The sequence below is a fragment of the Ailuropoda melanoleuca genome, chromosome 10, assembly GCF_002007445.2.
Source record: "Ailuropoda melanoleuca isolate Jingjing chromosome 10, ASM200744v2, whole genome shotgun sequence".
In the NCBI taxonomy this organism is placed as follows: domain Eukaryota; kingdom Metazoa; phylum Chordata; class Mammalia; order Carnivora; family Ursidae; genus Ailuropoda; species Ailuropoda melanoleuca.
Window position 1 is genome coordinate 14618359 of NC_048227.1, and position 19825 is coordinate 14638183.

Sequence of the window (19825 nt, forward strand, 5' to 3'; positions counted from 1 at the left end):
AAAAAAAAAAAAAAAAAAAAGAATTACCAGTTAATGGCAATGTCACCAGGGTGGATTCAAACATATAAGAATGAGTTTGCATATTGTGTAGGTCATTAGAATAAGATGACTTAGAAAGTCTACCTGGTGAGAGTAACATTAAAGTTAAGGTTTTGGAGTCTTAAGTCTAAGCCTAAGTTAAGGTTTTGAGTTTTTGGTGAACTGAGTAGACAGAGCAGTTTTCACTACATTACCTGACAGCAACCATCCCAAGCTGTTCTCAAATTCTTTTTTTTTTTTTTTTTTAAGATTTTATTTGTTTGACAGAGAGACAGCCAGCCAGAGAGGGAACACAAGCAGGGGGAGTGGGAGAGGAAGAAGCAGGCTCCCAATGGAGCAGGGAGCCCGATGCAGGGCTCAATCCCAGTACCCTGGGATAACGCCCCGGGGCCAAAGGCAGACGCTTAAGGACTGAGCCACCCAGGAGCCCCATCAATCTAATTCTCTCAAGAAATTTAATGATCAAGTGATCTGAAGGTAGTTAGTTAACACTGGTTCATTCCGGTATAAAAAACAGTTTCACTGGCACCTGGGTGGCTCAGTCATTAGGTGTCTAGCCTTTGGCTAGGGTCATGATCCCGGGACCGTAGGGTCAAGCCCTGCGACCGGCTCCTCGCTCGGCGGGGAGCCTGCTTCTCTCCCTCCCTCTGCCTGCCGCTCCCTCTGCTTGTGCTCGCTCGTGCTCTCTCTAATAGATAAATAAAATCTTAAAAAAAAAACCAAACTGTTTCATTTATTTGAAAGGACATTTAACTTGCAGCGAAAGGCAAGGGACTTCTCCAGGGACATTTCAGTTTAACAAATGTCTGTTCATTATCAGGTAAGCACCACGTATTCTGCTAGATGCTAAACACACATGCATAAGACTTGGCCACTAGCCATAGAACATTTAGGGCTCATGTAGAAATGCAGAACAGGCTGCAAGATGGCTCTTCAAATGGAAGCAATCTGAGGCCCTATCCAGTTCTCTGATATCAATTAGTGATGCCTTGAAAACAGGCATGAAGGTATCTGCATCAGTTAATTACCATTATACTTTAGTGTATTGATTTAAAAGTCAACTAAATTATTACAGAACCAGAGCATATTATAGTTCTGGGCAAAAGAAAAATGAATAAATCAGTTCTAATGAGCTGACCACATGAGCTGACTGGTTTTCTAAAATTCAGCATTATACAGTATACGTGCTATATGTACTGAAGTATATATGCCAAAATAGTATAGATATCCCGTAAACATTCTGTATGGGCTAAAGAATAAAGAACTACAAAGCCTTAGTTTTTATCTCTGGTTAAGAAATGAAAGTTGTACACCACATGAGCTCTGATGTTTCCATACTGAGGAAGTCTATCATTGCTTCTAACTCAAAACATCAATGGTCTATGCTTTCTTTAAATGTTACTATCTGCTTACAAATACTTTGAGGGGAAAGCGGGGGCTGCTTACTTAGTGTAACCGCACACCAAAAAACAAGAAAGCTTCTCTTCTCTTCTACTAACTGAATTCAGTATTTAAAAAATATTTTGGCAGAAGATGACTGCTTATTAGCCTAGTGATACTGACCACAGCTGGAATACAGCCAAGCAGTTCATCACCTTGCTGCTTTCTTTATTCTCTTTTTCTTTTCAAGACTTCCTCACTTCCCAGAAGGGGCTTTCAGAGCTAATTCTGAGTTTAATGGGTGAAGAATGTTACAAACAAATTGATCATTGTTTACAAAAATGAGTCCCTTTATAGTCTTATGAATTATTACAACTGAAATTACCATTTAGAAATTACGGGTTAAAGACACACAATTACGGGAAGGCACAAGTTCTAGTTCTGACATGGGCAGACTGTAGCTGTGTAACCTTGACAAGTCACTTATCCTCTCTGGCTCTCACTTTCCCCATCTATAAAATAAAGGGACTGAACCCGGATAGTTGCTAAGGTCCCTTTTCACATCCAAATTCTAGCTTTCCCTTCTCTACCTGAGCAAGGAGAGGTATTTTGTATCAAAATACAAAACAAAACACAACCAAAAAACCCTGACATGAGTGCTACTTGGTCTAACAACTGTTACTTAGAGTTCAAGGTCTACTACATTCTTTCTCTTGGAGGTTTATACTACTTACAAGGTGACCAGTTAGGAAGGCTTATTACTAAAGTACACAATACAAGTGGCTTGTGTCAGACTTTCCGTGCAAAGATGATCCAAACACCACTGACTTGCAGTGGAAAAGTATAGCTTGGGAGTTGGGTTTTAACTTGGTTCAGTGACATTTCTTAGGTAAGTAACTTAACATCTCTGAGTCTTGATTTTCCCAGGTGTAAAGTGACAAAGTTGTACTAGATTATCTCTAAGACCTTTCCTAAAACCAAAACTCTATGTTTCTAAGTGTTACTCTCAACCTACCCTTTTGTAATGCATTGTTTCCAAAAACATCTTGGTCTGCTTATAGATTTCTTGGCCTGTCTTGTGGAAGGTCTTGAGAAATTCTATGAACTCTTTAGACACTCTATCCGTCTCAATGCTGGTTTGCCGGTTTATGGAAGGACTGGGAGCTTTTGCTTCCTGAATTTCTGCTGGGAAAATTAAACATAATGAGTTTCATTACATAGAAGATCCATGCATGGAATTACTTTAAGTATGTAATTTAAGATTATTTAAATTATGCTTAATCAAAGTTAAACTTGAATTTAAATTACTTTATGTTTAAATATTTGGACAACTTTACTTAAAGTGAGCTAAATCTATTTTATGACTAAGAGGTACAAGCAGATAAAACTATATGATATTCCCATTCAAATAAAAGTTGTTCTAATACTTTCTTAGCCAAAATATATCATGCTTTGATCTACATACTTAATTGTAAATACTGAAATAGCACCACTATCTTGAACTTTCTCAAAGACTGCATGAGTTTATGAAACTGTCAACAAGTAAAATAACAATCAGTAGAAGCACAAAAATGTCAGCTTACTTATAAGACGTTAACTCTGCTACCTGTAAAAAGGCTAAGCTGTTTATGTGGAGACTAGTCATTATTTACCCACCATTCAGTTTTCAAGTCATACTGCTCCAAGTGAAAGAATGCATCCAAAATAGCCCAGTGATCATGACAGAACATACAGCAAAGAGGCAAGCGAAACACATAAAACACTGTTTAATGAGTGGCCACACAACTCTTTCCCCTCTTCAAATTAATACACTGAAAGGAAAATGGGACCTTTACAGAACAAAGATAAGGGTGCTGCAGCAGAGTAAGCGCTCTCAGCACCAACTATCACCTGATCTCTGACCACATTCTAAGCCTCCTGATTTTGAACTGTGCTAATTCAATAACTGTAACAAATTAAATTATCTCATACCCCCATGCAGACAAAGTATCTCTAGAAGGTATTAAAATCAACTTATTACCTGCTTTCTCAGAGTAACTTCTTATAATTCCACTTTTCGAACTTTAGTACCTGGGATACATTTTAATGATAAAGCTGCACTAAACTAAAGTTTTAAGATAAAACTGGATTATTCAAGGGGCACCTGGGGGCTAAGTCAGTTAAGCATCTGCCTTCCGCTGCCTTCGGCTGAGGTCATGATCTCAGGGTCCTGGGATTGAGCCCATCAGGCTTCACCCACAGCAGGGAGTCTGCTTGAGGATTCTCTCTCCCCTTCTCACTCTGCCCACCCCTGCCGTCTCTCACACATGCTCTAAAGACCAAATAAATCTTTAAAGAAAAAAAAGAGAGAGAAGAATTCTAACAGTTCAACAGGAAAATGGGTAAAGCATACTAACTGCACAGAAAGGAAACATAAATGGATCTTAAACATAGGAAACATGCTCTATCTCACTCATGATAACAAATTCGCAAATTAAAACTAAATGAGGTGCCATTTTAAAAATTAACAGACAGACAAAAATCTGATGCTGATGAGGATATGGGAGGAAGGCACTCTCATACTGTGGAGATGACAATGTAAAATAGTATAACTGCAACAGAGTGCAATGTGGTAATAATCATCAAAACTAAAAATACATTTATCCTATGACGCAACAATTCCATTTCTCAGAAGTTTTCTACTGATATAACTGCACATGTACAAAATGAAATATGTACAAGGTCACTCATTTTAGCACTACCTGTTACAGCAGAAGACTAAAAATGGCACAGATATCTACTATTAAGGGACTAAATAAATTGTGGTTTAATCCATAAAATGGAATACTATATAGTTTTAAAATAAAGTATTTTTTATGTACTAAAAAAGAAGAGTTCTTAAACATAATGCTGAAGTTAAAAAAAAAGGACAGCATGTAAATAAGAATACACAGCAGAGTATATGTAATAAAAATACATGTGTCTATAAATGAAAACAAAAGCACATAAGGATACACAAGAAACTAATGACAAAGGTTGTCTGCATATGGGAGAACGATGGTGGTAGTGGCTGGAAACTCCACTTCTTATTCTGGAGGCATTTGAAGGTACTACTTTTTTTCTTTTTAAGCAAATAAATAAATCAGGTACAATTTAATCTAAAACAAAAACTGGCAACATCCTTTCTGAAACATTTTTTACCAATATGGAAAACCAAAAGTTGTATTTGACATCCTATATGATTAGAAAAAGTTCTTTAATACTTAAGAGTTAATCCTTCACTCAAACTGACAATTCCACTCCTAGTCATGATGGAATAACAGGGACTGGGTTTACCCTACTGCCTTAACAGCTAGAAAATCAGACAAAATATATGAAATAATGGTTTTTAGACACTGGACAACAGGCAGATGGGAGAGTAATTCCTGAGAGAAGTAGACAAATATGGTAAGTCTTACAAGTACCCCAGCTCACTGCAGGGAGAATTTTTAGGCCATGGCTCGGCGGGGGCAAGGCAACTCAAACAGAGTCTAGCAGACTGGCTGAATTGGGGAAAGAGCATTTAGAGCTAAGGAAGATGAAAGTCCCTAGAAACTGAACAGCAAAATGAGAGGATGGGGCTGCAGAGAAAAAATTCCAGATAACTGCAGAGGGGTTCCCTAGAGTCTGTGACTGAGTACTAGAAAACTACCAATGACTGCATACAAAAGCAGATAGAACAATCCCCAGAGCACACACGACTGGGAATAATTCATTTCCCAACAGCCAGGAACAAAGAACATCAGCAATGGCAAATATAAAAAACATTTTCTCTGGGGCACCTGGGTGGCTCAGTTGGTTAAGCGGCTGCCTTCAGCTCGGGTCATGATCCCAGCGTCCTGGGATCGAGCCCCGCATCGGGCTCCCTGCTCAGTGGAGAGCCTGCTTCTCCCTCTCCCTCTGCCTGTTGCTCTGCCTACTTGTGCTCTCTCTCTATCTCTCTGTCAAATAAATAAATAAAATCTTTAAAAAAATTTTTTTTCTCATTTAAAAAAATTTTAGAAGATAATTAACTGTTTAAAGCTGAAGGAATAATAATGGACTGTGGGATTTGTATCATATGTGTAGGTAAAATGTAGGACAAGAATAGCACCAAGAGTGGAAGGAAGAAATCTAAGAATACTATTGGTAAGATTCTTATATGTAAACTGGTGTAACACGACTTGAAGGTAGAGTAGTTTAAAGGTATTTTTAAAACCTCAGAAGAGCCACTTTAAAAAAAAAAAAAAAGAAAGAGTAAGAGAGAGAAAGAAAGAAAAAAAAGAGGTACAGCTAATAAGCCAATAATGAAAATAAAGATGTAATCATAAAAAACATATCTACTTTAAAAAAAAAAAGGGTAGGAAAAGAGGAGATAACTAAGTCCAGACGGGATAAAGAGAAGACAAAGAGCAAGACCGTAAGACTCAGCACCATCTTATCAAAAATTTTAGTGAATATAAATAGCCTAAACAGTCCATGATCCCTATATATCTTATCTATAAGAAATCCACTTAATCTTATCTATAAGAAATCCACTTAAAGGGGCGCCTGGGTAGCGCAGTCATTAAGCATCTGCCTTCGGCTCAGGGCGTGATCCCCGCGCGTCCTGGGATCCAGCCCCACACCAGGTTCCTCTGCTGGGAGTCTGCTTCTTCCTCTCCCACTCCCCCTGCCTGTGTTCCCTCTCTCGCTGGGTGTCTCTCTCTCTCTGTCAAATAAATAAATAAAATCTTAAAAAAAAAAAAAAAGAAATCCCCTTTAAATATAAAGACACAGATATACTAAAAACTAAAAAAAGAAAAAGGATATACCATCCAAATAATCAAAAAGAGCTGAAGTGGTTATATCAGTATTAGACAAAGTAAATTTCCGAACATGTAGTATTACTATGGATTACTATTTGCCAATGAAAAAGGGGTTAATTCTTCAAGAAGACATAGCAATCCTAAATGTGTATGCACCTAGTACCACACTTCAAAATAAAGGAAGTGCAAATTGATATAAAGGAAGCACAAACTGATAGAACTGAAAGGAAAAATAAAAAATCCATAATTTCAGTTGGAGGTTTTAATACTCTTTTGGTAACTGATGTTACAGGTAATAAAAAATACTAGTAAGGACAGAATACTTGATCAATACTATCAACCAGCTTGACCTAGCTGACATTTATAGAACTCTCCACCCACCGAAAAAGAATGCACATTCAATCTGACCAAAAAAAAAAAAGATAATTTACATATAGTGAACATTTATCATGTACTAAGTATTTTCACAACGCTCTCTTGTGTAATCGTCACAACTCTACACAGTAGTACATTTATGATGCTTACAAATGACAAAGATGAGGCTTGAATATGTTGAGTAACTTACATAATGTTGCAGTTACTTAACTGGTAAAGGCTGGAATATGAACCCAGGTCTTTGTGCCTTAAGTCTAAAGTCTAAGCTCTTCACTATGCTGTACCTGCCTCTGCATGCCAAGGAGAGGACTGAAGACTCTTCAAAGGAACACCAACCCCGAGACTCTGGAGGTCTGGAGGTCAGTCTAGGGTAGGGGAACATTAGCCATCCCCTTTACTGCTTAGCTTGTGCATACTCCTCCTCCAACAAATACTTTTCTCCAAAGACAGATAATTTTGATTTCTAGAAAGCCCTTCAAAATGTAAATGAAAATAAAATATAAGTGAAGATGTTCTGTATGATACCATAATGGCGGATATATGTCATTACACATTTGTCGAAATCCACAAAATACACACCAAGAGTGAATGAACCCTAATATAAACTATGGACTATGGATGATAATGCTGTGTCACAATGTAGGTTCTTCAATTGTAACACAAAACTTCCCATTCTGGTGCAGGATGCTGATAATGGGAGAGGCTGTGCACGTGTGGGGGCAAGGGATATATGGGAAATCTCTGGACCCTCCTCTCAATTTTACTGTGAATCTAAGATTGCTCTTAAAAAAATAAAATCTTAGAGGCACCTGGACGGCTCAGTCGGTTGAACATGGGACTCCTGGTTTCAACTAAGGTCATGATCTCAGGGTTCTGGGACCAAGCCCCGTGTCAGGCTCTGCGCTCAGCGCAATCTGCTGATTGCTCTCCTGCTTGTCCCTCTACTTCCCCTTCTGCCTTTCCCTGTGCGTACGCTCTGTACGCTCTCATTCTTCCAAATAAATAGACTCTTTAAAAAAAAAATCTTAAAATACAAAAGAAAAAAGTAAATCAAGATTAATTCTGCTCACCAGTTATTAATTAGTACAAATTATTAAAATTAACACTTGGTTGTTTCTCTCTGACCTTCCTAAAAACCAAGCCCCAGTAACAGAACAGAAGTTTGACGTTTGGATTACAGAGTGGAAACTGAGAGAGGCAGAGTTCAGGTACAGAGGAAGATGAGGCCCAACGGGTGCTCAGAAGGGAAGACAGAAAGGACTAACTTCCCCCATACCACATTTTGGCTAGGATCTAGATGGCAACTGCTTGCTCTTCACCTTCAAATCTTAAGATTTTAATACAGGAAATTTTTAATGTAGAATGTACATTATATAATTTACATAAATATACATGTATATATTATATATACTATATAATATAAGTAATACTTTTTCAAGGATAGCAAGTCTGCCACGAGTATCAAGCTTTTCATTCCCCCATCTACACACTCTGTTTAAAAAGTCTTCCTGTGGTGCCTGGGTGGCTCAGTCAGTTAAAAGTCCAACTCTTGATTTCAGCTCAGGTCATAATCTCGGGATTGTGAAATCAAACCCGATGACAGGCTCCACACTTAAGAGTGGAGTCTGCTCGAGATTCTCGCCCTCTGCCCCTCCCCCCATGCACTTGCGTGTGCAATAAATAAATAAATAAAATCTTTTAAAAAAAACCTTCTTAGCAAGGTTCCTCAAAAAGTTAAAAATAGGGACTCCCGGGTGGCTCAGTCAGTTAAGCATCTGCCTTCTGCTAGGTAATGATCCCAGGGTCCTGGAACTGAGCCCTGCATCAGGCTCCTTGCTCAGCGAGGAGCCTGCTTCCTCCTCTCCCTCTGCCTCCCACTCCCACTGCTTGTGCTCTCTGTCAAATAAATTAATTCATTTTTTAAAAAGTTAAAAACAGAATTACACCCCACAATCCAGCAATCACACTACTAAGGTATTTACCCAAAGAATACAAAAATACTAATTCAAAGGGATACATGCACCCTGATGTTTGTAGCAGCATTATCTACAGTAGCCAAACTATGGAAACAGTTTGTGTCCATTGACGGATGAATGGATAAGGAAGATGTTGCGTATATATACAATGAAATATTAGCCATAAAAAGAATGAAATCTTGCCACCTGCACAACATGGATGGAGCCAGAGGGTCTCACGCTAAGTAAAATAAGTCAATTGGAGAAAGACAAATACCATATGATTTTACTCATATGTGGAATTTAAAAAATGAGCAAAGAGGGATAAAAAAAAAAAGAGAGAGAGAGAGAGGCAAACCGAGAAACAGACAAAATTTTAACTATAGAGAACAAATTGATGGTTACCAGAGGGGAGGTGTTTGGGGGGGATGGATTAAATGTGATGGGGATTAAGGAGTGCATTTGTCATGATGAACACAGGGTGTGTATGGAAGCGCTGAATCACTATATCTGAAACTAATATTACACTGTATGTTAACTAACTGGAATTTGAATAAAAACTTATGGGTGACTGGGTGGCTCGGTTAAGTGTCTGCCTTCGGCTCAAGTCATGATCCCAGGGTGCTGGGATCGAGCCATGTATCGTCTGGCTCCATGCTCAGTGGGGGTCTGTTTCTCCCTCTTCCTCTGCCCCTCCCCCTGCTTGTGCTTTCTCTGTCAAATAAAATCTTAAAAAATAGATAAAATAAAAATAAAAACTTTAAAAAAATAATAAAAAACAAAGTCTTCTGAGCAGACTAATACATGCTTTCGAATTATAATGGTAATATTTACAGCTATCATTCAAGAATTTTCATAATTGTAGACATTGTGCTTTACTATACATTCTCATTAATCCTTAAAAATTTAGATTCCTGGGGCGCCTGAGTGGCACAGCGGTTAAGCGTCTGCCTTCGGCTCAGGGCGTGATCCCGGCGTTATGGGATCGAGCCCCACATCAGGCTCCTCCGCTATGAGCCTGCTTCTTCCTCTCCCACTCCCCCTGCTTGTGTTCCCTCTCTCGCTGGCTGTCTCTATCTCTGTCAAATAAATAAATAAAATCTTAAAAAAAAATTAGATTCCTGAAATCATATGAAATAATATTACCATTTTAAGCCACATATACACTGAGGTTACAGAGGTTAAGTCACTTACGTGCCTCAAGTCACACAGGTAGAGGAAAAGCTGGAATCTGAAACCAAACCTATTTAATTTCCAAGCCCAAATTCTTTACAACTATACCATAATGTCCCTACTATTATTACAGCATCTATTTATTCCTATTTAAGCCAATCAGTGACTATCAATTCAGTACCTACTACATAAGGCTGTCGACAGAGGCAGATCACAAATTAAATCCAGTTAAATCTTTTTTTTTTTTAAAGACTTTATTTATTTATTTTACAGAGAGAGAGACAGACAGCGAGAGAGGGAACACAAGCAGGGGGAATGGGAGAGGAAGAAGCAGGCTCCTAGCGGAAAAGCCTGATATGGGGCTCAATCCCAGAACGCTGGGATCACGCCCTGAGCCGAAGGCAGACACTTAACAACTGCGCCACCCAGGCGCCCCTAAATCCAGTTAAATCTTTGATATACAAAGTAAACCTGTAAAAGCAAAATCTTCACTAAGTTTAAGAATAGGTGTGAAAGAGTAAGGACAACCTGATTATGTCAATTATCAAAAAAGAACATGATCATGTAGCAAAGACGACTAATACCATTTCTAGTACTAAAAATATTTTCTATCTCAATGTTAAAAAATTTACTGAAAAATCCCATGTTTCTCAGATTATCCTAACAAAATTGGGGCAGCTCAATAGAACATTACAGTTCTCCTTACTTTTTCAGTGGTTTTGACTATAGTTATATAATGTGAACTAAAAGGGATACAGTTTGTAGCACAGTAAGAAATATGTATTTGGTCTCTGCACCTGGGTTCTCTGGACAGAACTCCTAAAACCCTAATAATTTCCTGAGTTACAGAGATGGGAGGAGCATCTGTTTTTATTTATAACAAGCTCCTTTCTTCCTTCTTTTTCTGAATTTATGGTAATGAGGTGACTCTTGTGGGCCCCTAGATAGCTTAGGGCTATCTAAAGAGAGGCTAGTCACCACCCAGAGGAATCAACCCTGCAATTAGAGGGTTGAAACTTTGAGTCCCATCTACCCCACTCACCCCTCAACTTCTGACTTCTGACTTTTCAGATGGGAGAGGGATGGAGACTTTTGATCACCAATGATTTAATGAAGCTGCCATAAAAACCCCTAAATGATTAGGTTTGGGGAATTTCCACATTGGTGAACATATCAAGGTGTTGGGTGTAGGGCCCACCCAGAGAGGACATGGCAGCTTGGTGCTCCCCCCATCCTTGCCCTATGCATCTCTTCCATTTGGCTATTCCTCTGTTGTATTCTTTATAATAAACCGTAAGACACAGAAAGTGTTTTCCTGAGTTCTGTGAGTCATTCTAATAAACTGTCAAACCTGAGGAGAGGTTTGTGGGAATCCCCGACATACAGCTGGCTGGTCAGAAGTTTGGGTGCTCTGACTCCTGGGGGCTGCAACTGGCCTCTGGGGTGGGGAGAGTCTTGTGGGACAGAGCCCTTAGCCTGTGGAGTTTGTGCTGACTCTGGGTAGTTAAGTGTTAGAAAAAGGACTGAATTGTTGGCCATCCGGTTGGTGTCAAAGAATAAAAGACACCAAATATGCATAACAGGGAAAAAATTTCTCATAGTCCTTATCAATGAAAGTCAGAAAATAGTCATAATTATAAAAGCAGCTCTAAATTCAACTTGGGAAATCATTACCTCAGTTTCATCTAAATGCCAAAGTGGCCCTCATGATTAAAGCAGCAATTCATCAGTGATCCTTCAGACGATGTAATCAACTACACTATACTTCTACTTAATCAACATCTGAAGTTCAGGTCTTGCGACAGCACTGAATGCTGAAGGATTATAGTTTTAAGTCTTATTTTGAAACAACCTCAAATTTACAGAAAAGCTGCCAGACTGTCACAAAGAATTTCTTCAGGGGCATCTGGGTGGTTCAGGTGGTTAAGTGTCTGACTCTTGGTTTTGGCTCAGGTCATAATCTCAGGGTCGTGAGATTGAGCCCTCCCTGGGCTCTGCACTCAGTGGAGAATCTGCTGGAGATTCTCTCTCTCTCTCCCTCTCTCTCTAAAAATAAATAAATCTTAAAAAAAATAATTTCTTTATACCCGTTACTCAGATTCATGAAATTATAACATTTTGCTACATCTGTATTAATTTTCTAAATTTTTCAGGTAAATTGTATATATCATGCTCTTTATCCCTTAATATGCATGCTTTCCTAATAACAAGAATATGCTTTTATGTAACTATGGTATAGTTCCTGAAAAAGGGTGGTTTTTTTCTTACACAGGATTCAACCGAGGGTCATGTCTTCACTTGGTGGTCAAGCATACTTAGTCTCCTTTAACCGCTAAGGACTCCCAGACTTCCTTTGTCTTCCTAATACTGACAATTTTAAAGAATACAGGCAAGTCATTTTATTGAATACCCTGCAATTCGGGTTTTTCTGCTGTTTCCTCATGACCAGATTCAGGTTATAACTTTTCAGCTTAAATATGACATAATTCATGGTATGTTCTTCTCAAAGTATCATATCTGGAGGCACATAATGTCCATTTCCCACAATGACATAGCTACCATTAATTAATTAATTAATTAGTTGTGGGAGTTAATTTGAGATCATGTTCATAATTTGCTCCTCAGGAAACTCTCTCCTCTCACCCCAGACTTAGCATCCATTGATGAAATTTGCCTGAATCAACTCTTACTATGATGATCACAAAATGGTGATTTCATACCTCCATTACTCCTTTCATATTTATTAGTCAACATTCTATGGTTTAAAAAAAAAAAAAAAAGCTTTCTCTGGGCACATGGGTGGCTCAGTCGGTTAAGTGTCCAACTCCTGATTTCAACTCAGGTCATGATCTCAGGGTCATGAGATCAAGCCCCACATCTGCATCTGTGTCCACATCCACAGCCATGCTCAGTGGGAAGTCCGCTTGAGATTCTCCCTCCCTTTCCCTCTGCCCCTCCCCCTCCCTGCACCTACACTCTAGAGCACTCTCTCAAATAAATAAACAAATTTTAAAAAAAGAGTTTCCTCTTCTCCTTTATTTAATCATTTATCTATTTTATTAGTTGAAAGGACTAATGGATTATTCTATCCAGTTATACTCCACTTATTGTCCTTAATACTTAATACTCAAATTTGGCCAGTGGAAATCCACAGAAGCTGGCTTCTGGGTCTTTGACATGTCCCCAAATTTCGGGCGGCCTTTCTTTCCCTGCTCCAACCCCTGAATCAGTCTTTTCTCCAAGGAACCCTTGAGTTCACATTAGTGAAGATTAGTATTTAGAATCTAAGGTCTGGGTGGAGAAATTGGTATTTTATTTTATTTTTAAATTTTTTTAAATTATATTATGTTAGTCACCATACAGTACATCCCTGGTTTCTGATGTAAAGCTCGATTTTAAAAAAAGAAAAAAAAGAAAAAGAAAAGATTCTAAAAAATTCTAAAAAAAAGAAGAGATATTCTTCCCATGAGCACTGCCTTTAGATTAGCTTGTGAAAGATGCCTACAAGATTCTACTCAGGGCAACAACAGTCTACTTGAGCTCTAAAAAGAAAAGGGGCTTTCAAAATGTATGAGTAAGTATTTCAACTTGGCCAATCAACTATGACTTACTCTTTAAGCTGTAATAGCTCACTCAATCTTACTTTGGAAATTTAAAAACTGTAAGTAAACTCTGAGTCTTTAATCAAGGTATTCCATTAACCTTCCCTGAAGGGCATCCAACTCTTAACAGGATATTAAATATTTTTCAAACTCCTTAGAAGGCTATATTTATTTTCTGTTTACCACCAAACAGCCTTGGTTTAAGAGCTTTCTTTCATGCCACCGACAGAAGCAAGAAAAACCTCAAGAGCAAAGGCATCATGTATTAATGAAGTAAAATAGAGAATACAGAACACAAAAGGCCTATTTTAGTTGAGACTCGATAAATTAAAACCACATTTAGTACAGGCTAACCTTATCCACAGGGAAAGACCAAATAATCAGTCCGAAATACAAAGTTCATCCGGCAGTTACATAAGCAGTCTGCAAAGATCAAATAGGATCTTTTCTAAAACACACACATATCAATTTTTTTTCAATACTTTGAGGTCTTTATCTCCCTATGCTTTCTATAGACCAAAACCAACTAAGATTAAAAATCTAAAATAATAATCTACCGTTTGAAAAGAAAAGAAGCTAAGAAGTATACCAATAAAAACAACTTGGAATTGTTTTAAAGTACAAATCTTGTTTCATACTATAATGCACATTGTACGGACATTCTTAGGGTATGATCATTCATTCATTCATTCATTCATTCATTCATTTATTAAAGATTTCATTTACTTATTTGACAGAGAGAGAGACAGCCAGCGAGAGAGGGAACACAAGCAGGGGGAGTGGGAGAGGAAGAAGCAAACTCCCAGCAAAGGAGCCTGATGTGAGGCTTGATCCCAGGACTCCTGGATCACGCCCTGAGCCGAAGGCAGACGCTTAAGGACTGAGCCACCCAGGCGCCCCAGGGTATGATCTTTTAAAAGTACCAAGGATAGTCACAGAATGTACGTGACTATTATGCACTTTGGTAACAGAAACCTCACCAAATATCTACCCACAGATGTAGACAAAGATATAGATATACACACACACCCATATTTACTAGAGTCAAGGGATATAGTGGAAAAAAATGGAACCAAGAGTTAGGAGACCTGAGTTCTAAAACACCAACATATTATTTGACCTTGAGTAAGTTACCTAATGTTTATGGGCTTTCATACTGTCACTTATAAAAAGAGGCAGTTAGAGCCACTGGTTTTATAACTTTACTATTTCATATTTCACCATATTTTACTATTTTACTGTGTATCATAATCTCATAAGGTTAATGAGACTTTCCCAAAGCAAGAAACAGAATTTAAGCTAACAGGAATGAATGGCTTTAAATACCCCTGAGCTCCCTACTAACAGAGCTTATTCTACCAGAAAAACAACTTGCATTTTTAACTAGCTAACATTTGTTGGAGACTTAGTATGTTTGTCAGGTACTGTGTTGAACTCTTAATTGCATCAGCTCCTTTAATTCTTAAGACATGCCTACAGCATGTATCACTGTCCCTCAGAATAGACAGAGCTTAAAGAGATTAGCTTGCTCAAGGTCACACAGCTAGTAAAGCACAGAACTGAGACTCAAACAAGGGGACTCCAAAGCTTATATGCTTAACCACCACGCTACACTACCTCCTACTAAATAAATCATGAGCCAAATTCATCCTTAATTTAATCTCTAGCAGGTACTAATTATTCCCTTTCTAATTACAGTAGAGAAAACCGCGACAAGCGACAGCCAACCAAGAAACAACTTGTAGTTAATCATGTGAACGAAAAGATTATTTAAAGATTTGCTTTTATTGGGACGCCTGGGTGGCTCAGTTGGTTAAGGGTCTGCCTTCAGCTGAGGTCATGATCCAGGGTTCTGGGATGAGTCCCACATCTGGCTCGTTGCTCAGCAGGGAGCCTGCTTCTCCCTCTGCCTGCCGCTCCCCGTGCTTACGCATGTGTGCACATGCGCAAGAGCACACTGTCCTCTCTCTGACAAATAAATAAGTAAAACCTTAAAAAAAAAAGTTTGCTTTTATTAAAAAGAAATACTGTTTTAGGTAATAAGTAACCTTTCCTTCTAATAAAACAAAACAACAGCCATTAAATCTGAAGGACCTGCAAAGATCTTAAGGTGTGATGTTATTACTCATTTCCCTGCCTTCAGGCAGACCGAAACCAAAAACCAAAAACCAAAAAAACCCCTGACAATTACCCCAGGTAATGGGGTTCGTTGAAGAGAACATCTCTTCTGACAGCATCAGCCTTACCTCCATCACCATTGCAAATTTACTGCATAACTCCGATTACCAACATAAAGGTTCAAAGACTAAGCCCTAACAATAGACATTCTTTCTCACTTCCAGCTAGGCCACTTAATCTAGCCGTCTGCTGACTGGTAGAACACGCCTAAATTTAGTGACAATCCTTTTACTGGGTATATAGCATTTTAAGGAGCAGATGTAAAAGATACCGTACATACAAATCGTGCAGTAGAAATTACCTACTATGGGTTACTTTCACCCCTCCAAAGCCCAAAAAAAGCCTTTTCCTCTATGTTCTCTTATATATTTCTTCAAGATGCAAGCTGTCTCTCAAGCGCTCAGAAAACCTCTTTTTTAGGTGACTTTAAGCCTAGAAACAGTCATTTCTGATAAGATACAGTCAATAAGGATATTATACAAAGGAGAATAAACGAGAATCCAAAAATTGAAGGCACAAAAAATAAAACACCCAAAAAGATATACATTTGGATGGTAATACATTTTAAAAACAAAACGACATATTTCAATTTTCTTTATTACTCCTATAGAGTACGAAACAAGCTTCTCCAACACACAATGTCCTCCAACCAAAGCAGATTTTTGGTTTTGTATATTGTCTGCCCCTTAAACCCCATTTCAGTTTCAAATCTGGGTTGATATCCCCTGAATGCTTACAGCAATTAAAAAGTAGAGCCCACATGCACTGGGGATCTACTCGGTATCTCATTTGAGCACAGAGGAAAAAAGAATCTGAAAATTACCCTTTTTTGATCCAACCCTGGATGAAGCACTGAAGAATTTCTTTACTGTGGTAACCTTGCGGGTCTTCTCATTGGTTTTCTTTTCTTCAAACTTGGAAAATGTGAGGGACTGGGCCCCTTGGCTGCTCTGACTGCTGGCAAAGGCCTCTTCCTCCTCCCGCTGAAGTCTGCAATTCAAGAGAAGATGAAGAATGAGCCAGACACCCTCTAAGTTTTCCTTGCATCTGAAGTTATTATTCAGTGAATTGCAGGGGGATCTACAAGTTTTCGAACTGGAGGCTAAACACACCAAATAGGTCAGAGGTGTCTGATATGAAACTACCCTACACGATCCTAGACTTCAAAAGGGACCTTCTCCATGGATCGTATTCATTTAGCAACTGTAATGAAATGTATAACTAAACTCTAGTCCTTTCCACTAACAAACTCGACGTTGAAAAGGAGAAAGAGGTAAGTAACTAACTACCATATAACGTGATAGCTCCTACAGTAGAGAGTAAAACCCAACAGCTGAGAACGTAGGGAAGAACAATTTAATCCTCTAGCGACGTCCAAGGTCTTACAATGGTGACATTTAGGCTGGTCTTAAGAGATGAACAAGGTTCCACTGAGTGGACATTCCAGGGAGAGGGAACTAAATGTGAAGGCACGTGGTTTCTTTTGCGGACTAAGTTTAGCGAAGTCACTGATGGTAAGAAACCTTGACTGCCACACCCATTATACTCCTAGATTTCACCGTGTGGTGGGGAACCAAGAAGGACTGTCAATCCAATAATTACCATTATCTGTGCTTTAGGAAAATAATGCAGGTAGCTAGGTGATAACTTGAGGGGCAATAATTAAGAAAGTATTATACAAAGATTTAAGTGAGAGAAAATAAAGATCAGGAAACTAAGAAAGGGTGAAATTCAAAAGACTTCTCTGAGCTGGAACAAGTTCTGCTAATCACTCAATTAATTATAAGATAGTGCGAGAGGTAAAGGAGAAATTAAGAATGATTCCAATGGGGGCGCCTGGGTAGCGCAGTCGTTAAGCTTCTGCCTTCGGCTCAGGGCGTGATTCCGGTGTGCCGGGATCGAGTCCCACATCAGGCTCTTCCGCTATGAGCCTGCTTCTTCCTCTCCCACTCCCCTGCTGTGTTCCCTCTCTCACTGGCTGTTTCTCTCTGTCAAATAAATAAAATCTTTAAAAAAAAAAAAAAGAATGATTCCAATGTTTTTTAGCTAACTGAATAAAACAGTGATGTCATTAATTGATCCAGGAAGAAGGGTAGGTAGGAGGAAATGCTGGGATTGAGGATTAGAGTAAATAAGAGCAATAAATTTGGCCTAGGATAAGCTGAATTTGAGGTATTTATAATAAATCTCAAAGGCTGGCCATAGAAGCCTTTGAGATTTATTATAAATACCTCAAATTCAGCTCATCCTAGGCCAAATTTATTGGGCCAAATACCCTATACGGTATTCCCAGCAGCATCACCTGGGAATTATTAGAAATGCAAATTCTCAGACCTCACTCCCACCCTACTCAAGTCAGAGACTCTGAGCTGAGGTCCAGGGACGCCTCTTTTTATAAGCTTTCCAGGTGATTCTCAAGCTTGCTCAGATTTGAGAAACAGTGCTGTAGGAAATCTCAAGCAAGGTCACAAATGGAAGCAGTAGGAAACAGCAAGGAAATCACAGGTAGAAGTGTTAGTCTGAGAGTGGAGAGGGACACACCTCTCTCTGAGACAAAACAGAAGTTAACATAAAGATACTAGTACATTTTGCTGTGGAGAGGGGAAAAAGCTAAGAGAATTCACGCCTAGTGACCTCCACTTTCTTCAATGAACAGGATCAGCTACTGAGAATATCAGCAGTGCAGTGGGAAACTGGATGAAATAGTTAATGTTTTATGTCTACATTTTCTGTCTTTGACCACAGAGTTACTGAAAGTGGTGAGCATGCATTACAATCCGAGTTCAGCACAAATGCTAGCAAAGTGGTCACTCAACAAATATGGCTGATTAGATATAAAAAAAAAAAACTAGCAAAAGCTGTCAGAGTTCAGTCTGACCTTCTTTTATGGAGAAGTTTTACTATTTCTAGGGTATCTTGGCAAAAGATTAACATCATGCGTGGTATTTTATTCATCCCTATGCTCATGAGCCATTCCATCTTTTAGTTTTTATCATAATCATATTTCTGGATAATATAATTACTTTCACTAACAAACCCCATTTTTAAGAAAAAGTTAAATTTCCAAAATGCAAGGGCCATGTATACAAATCAACAAGTTTCTACTATTGTGTTTATCGCCATGTCCAATGCCATGCTGGATATATTACAAGAATGAGGAAAATGATGCTTGCTTGATGAGAGCCATGTGCCGAACCCTGTGCTCGGGACATCATAGATATTACCTCATATTCACCAGGAAGTACGTGTATTTGCATTCTTCTAGTCCAAGAAGCCTATTATCTATACTAGAGAACTCAGACTAACACACTCTAAACACAAAATAATTAAAAGACAAAGACGAAACAAACTGAGGGCTTCAGAAGGGAGGGGGGTGGGGGATTGGACTAGGCCAGTGATGGGTAGTAAGGAGGGCACGTATTGCATGGAGCACTGGGTGTTATACGCAAGTAATGAATCATGGAACACTACGTCAAAAACTAAGCATGTACTGTATGGTGACTAACATAACACAATAAAAAATTATTATTAAAAAAAGACAAAGACGAAAATGAAGAAATCACTGAAAGCTATTCATTAAACGCTGACTGAGAAGAAAAGGGCAAAAAAATACATTTCTCTTAATATTAAGCTGACTTGCGGATAGCTCACAACAGGAGAGAAAAATGGATTTTGACAATGACAGAACTGTATATCCAATCATATCGCAGTTAAAGCACCCCTATTTAAGTCCTTTTACCGCTCTGCCAGTTCCCAATCCTCCTGAATCTGCTTCTGCCTTGCTTTGTGGTACTCTTCCCTCCAGCACTTGGAGCAGAAACCCTGCCAAGCCGGGTTGCCATAGTAACCACATCCTTTCTTGCACAGCAGCTCCGACTGATCCACATGAATTCCTCGGCGTTCAGACTTAAGGCTCATCTTCTTCCTGCTAATCAAGTAAATAAGAAAGTGATGTTGCAAATGAATTCACTATCATTCTTCCATCAGCACAGAAATTAAGAACAAAAATGTGAGTCCATAATCTTCAAGCTATAAGGGAGGGAAGAAAGGCAGAGAGGGAGGGAAAAAGAGTTTAAACATAACAAGTTCCTGGGGTACCTGGCTGGCTTGGTTGGTGGAGCATGTGATCTTGATCTCAGGGTTGTGGGTTTGAGCCCCACGATGGATGTAGGGATTTCTTTTTTTTTTTTTTAAAGATTTTATTTATTTATTCGACAGAGATAGAGACAGCCAGACAGAGAGGGAACACAAGCAGGGGGAGTGGGAGAGGAAGAAGCAGGCTCATAGCAGAGGAGCCTGATGTGGGGCTCGATCCCAT

General features: G+C 38.8%; 1 protein-coding gene across 8 annotated transcripts in view; it reads right to left on the reverse strand.

Annotated features, from left to right (window-relative positions):
• RABGEF1 (RAB guanine nucleotide exchange factor 1) overlaps positions 1-19825 on the reverse strand; it is a 60768-nt gene that overhangs the window by 22147 nt on the left and 18796 nt on the right. For 5 of the 8 annotated variants that reach the window (XM_019807643.2, XM_034670033.1, XM_019807647.2 and 2 more), the window contains 3 exons: positions 19247-19435; positions 16331-16497; positions 2435-2604 (listed from right to left, as the gene is read on the reverse strand). In XM_019807643.2, the coding sequence (XP_019663202.1) occupies positions 2435-2604; positions 16331-16497; positions 19247-19425 (516 nt within the window). In that variant the 5' untranslated portion in view covers positions 19426-19435. Of the gene's footprint in view, positions 1-2434; positions 2605-16330; positions 16498-19246; positions 19436-19825 lie in introns of those variants that run through there. The other 3 variants (XM_019807646.2, XM_011234361.3, XM_034670036.1) reach the window with 3 other exon arrangements.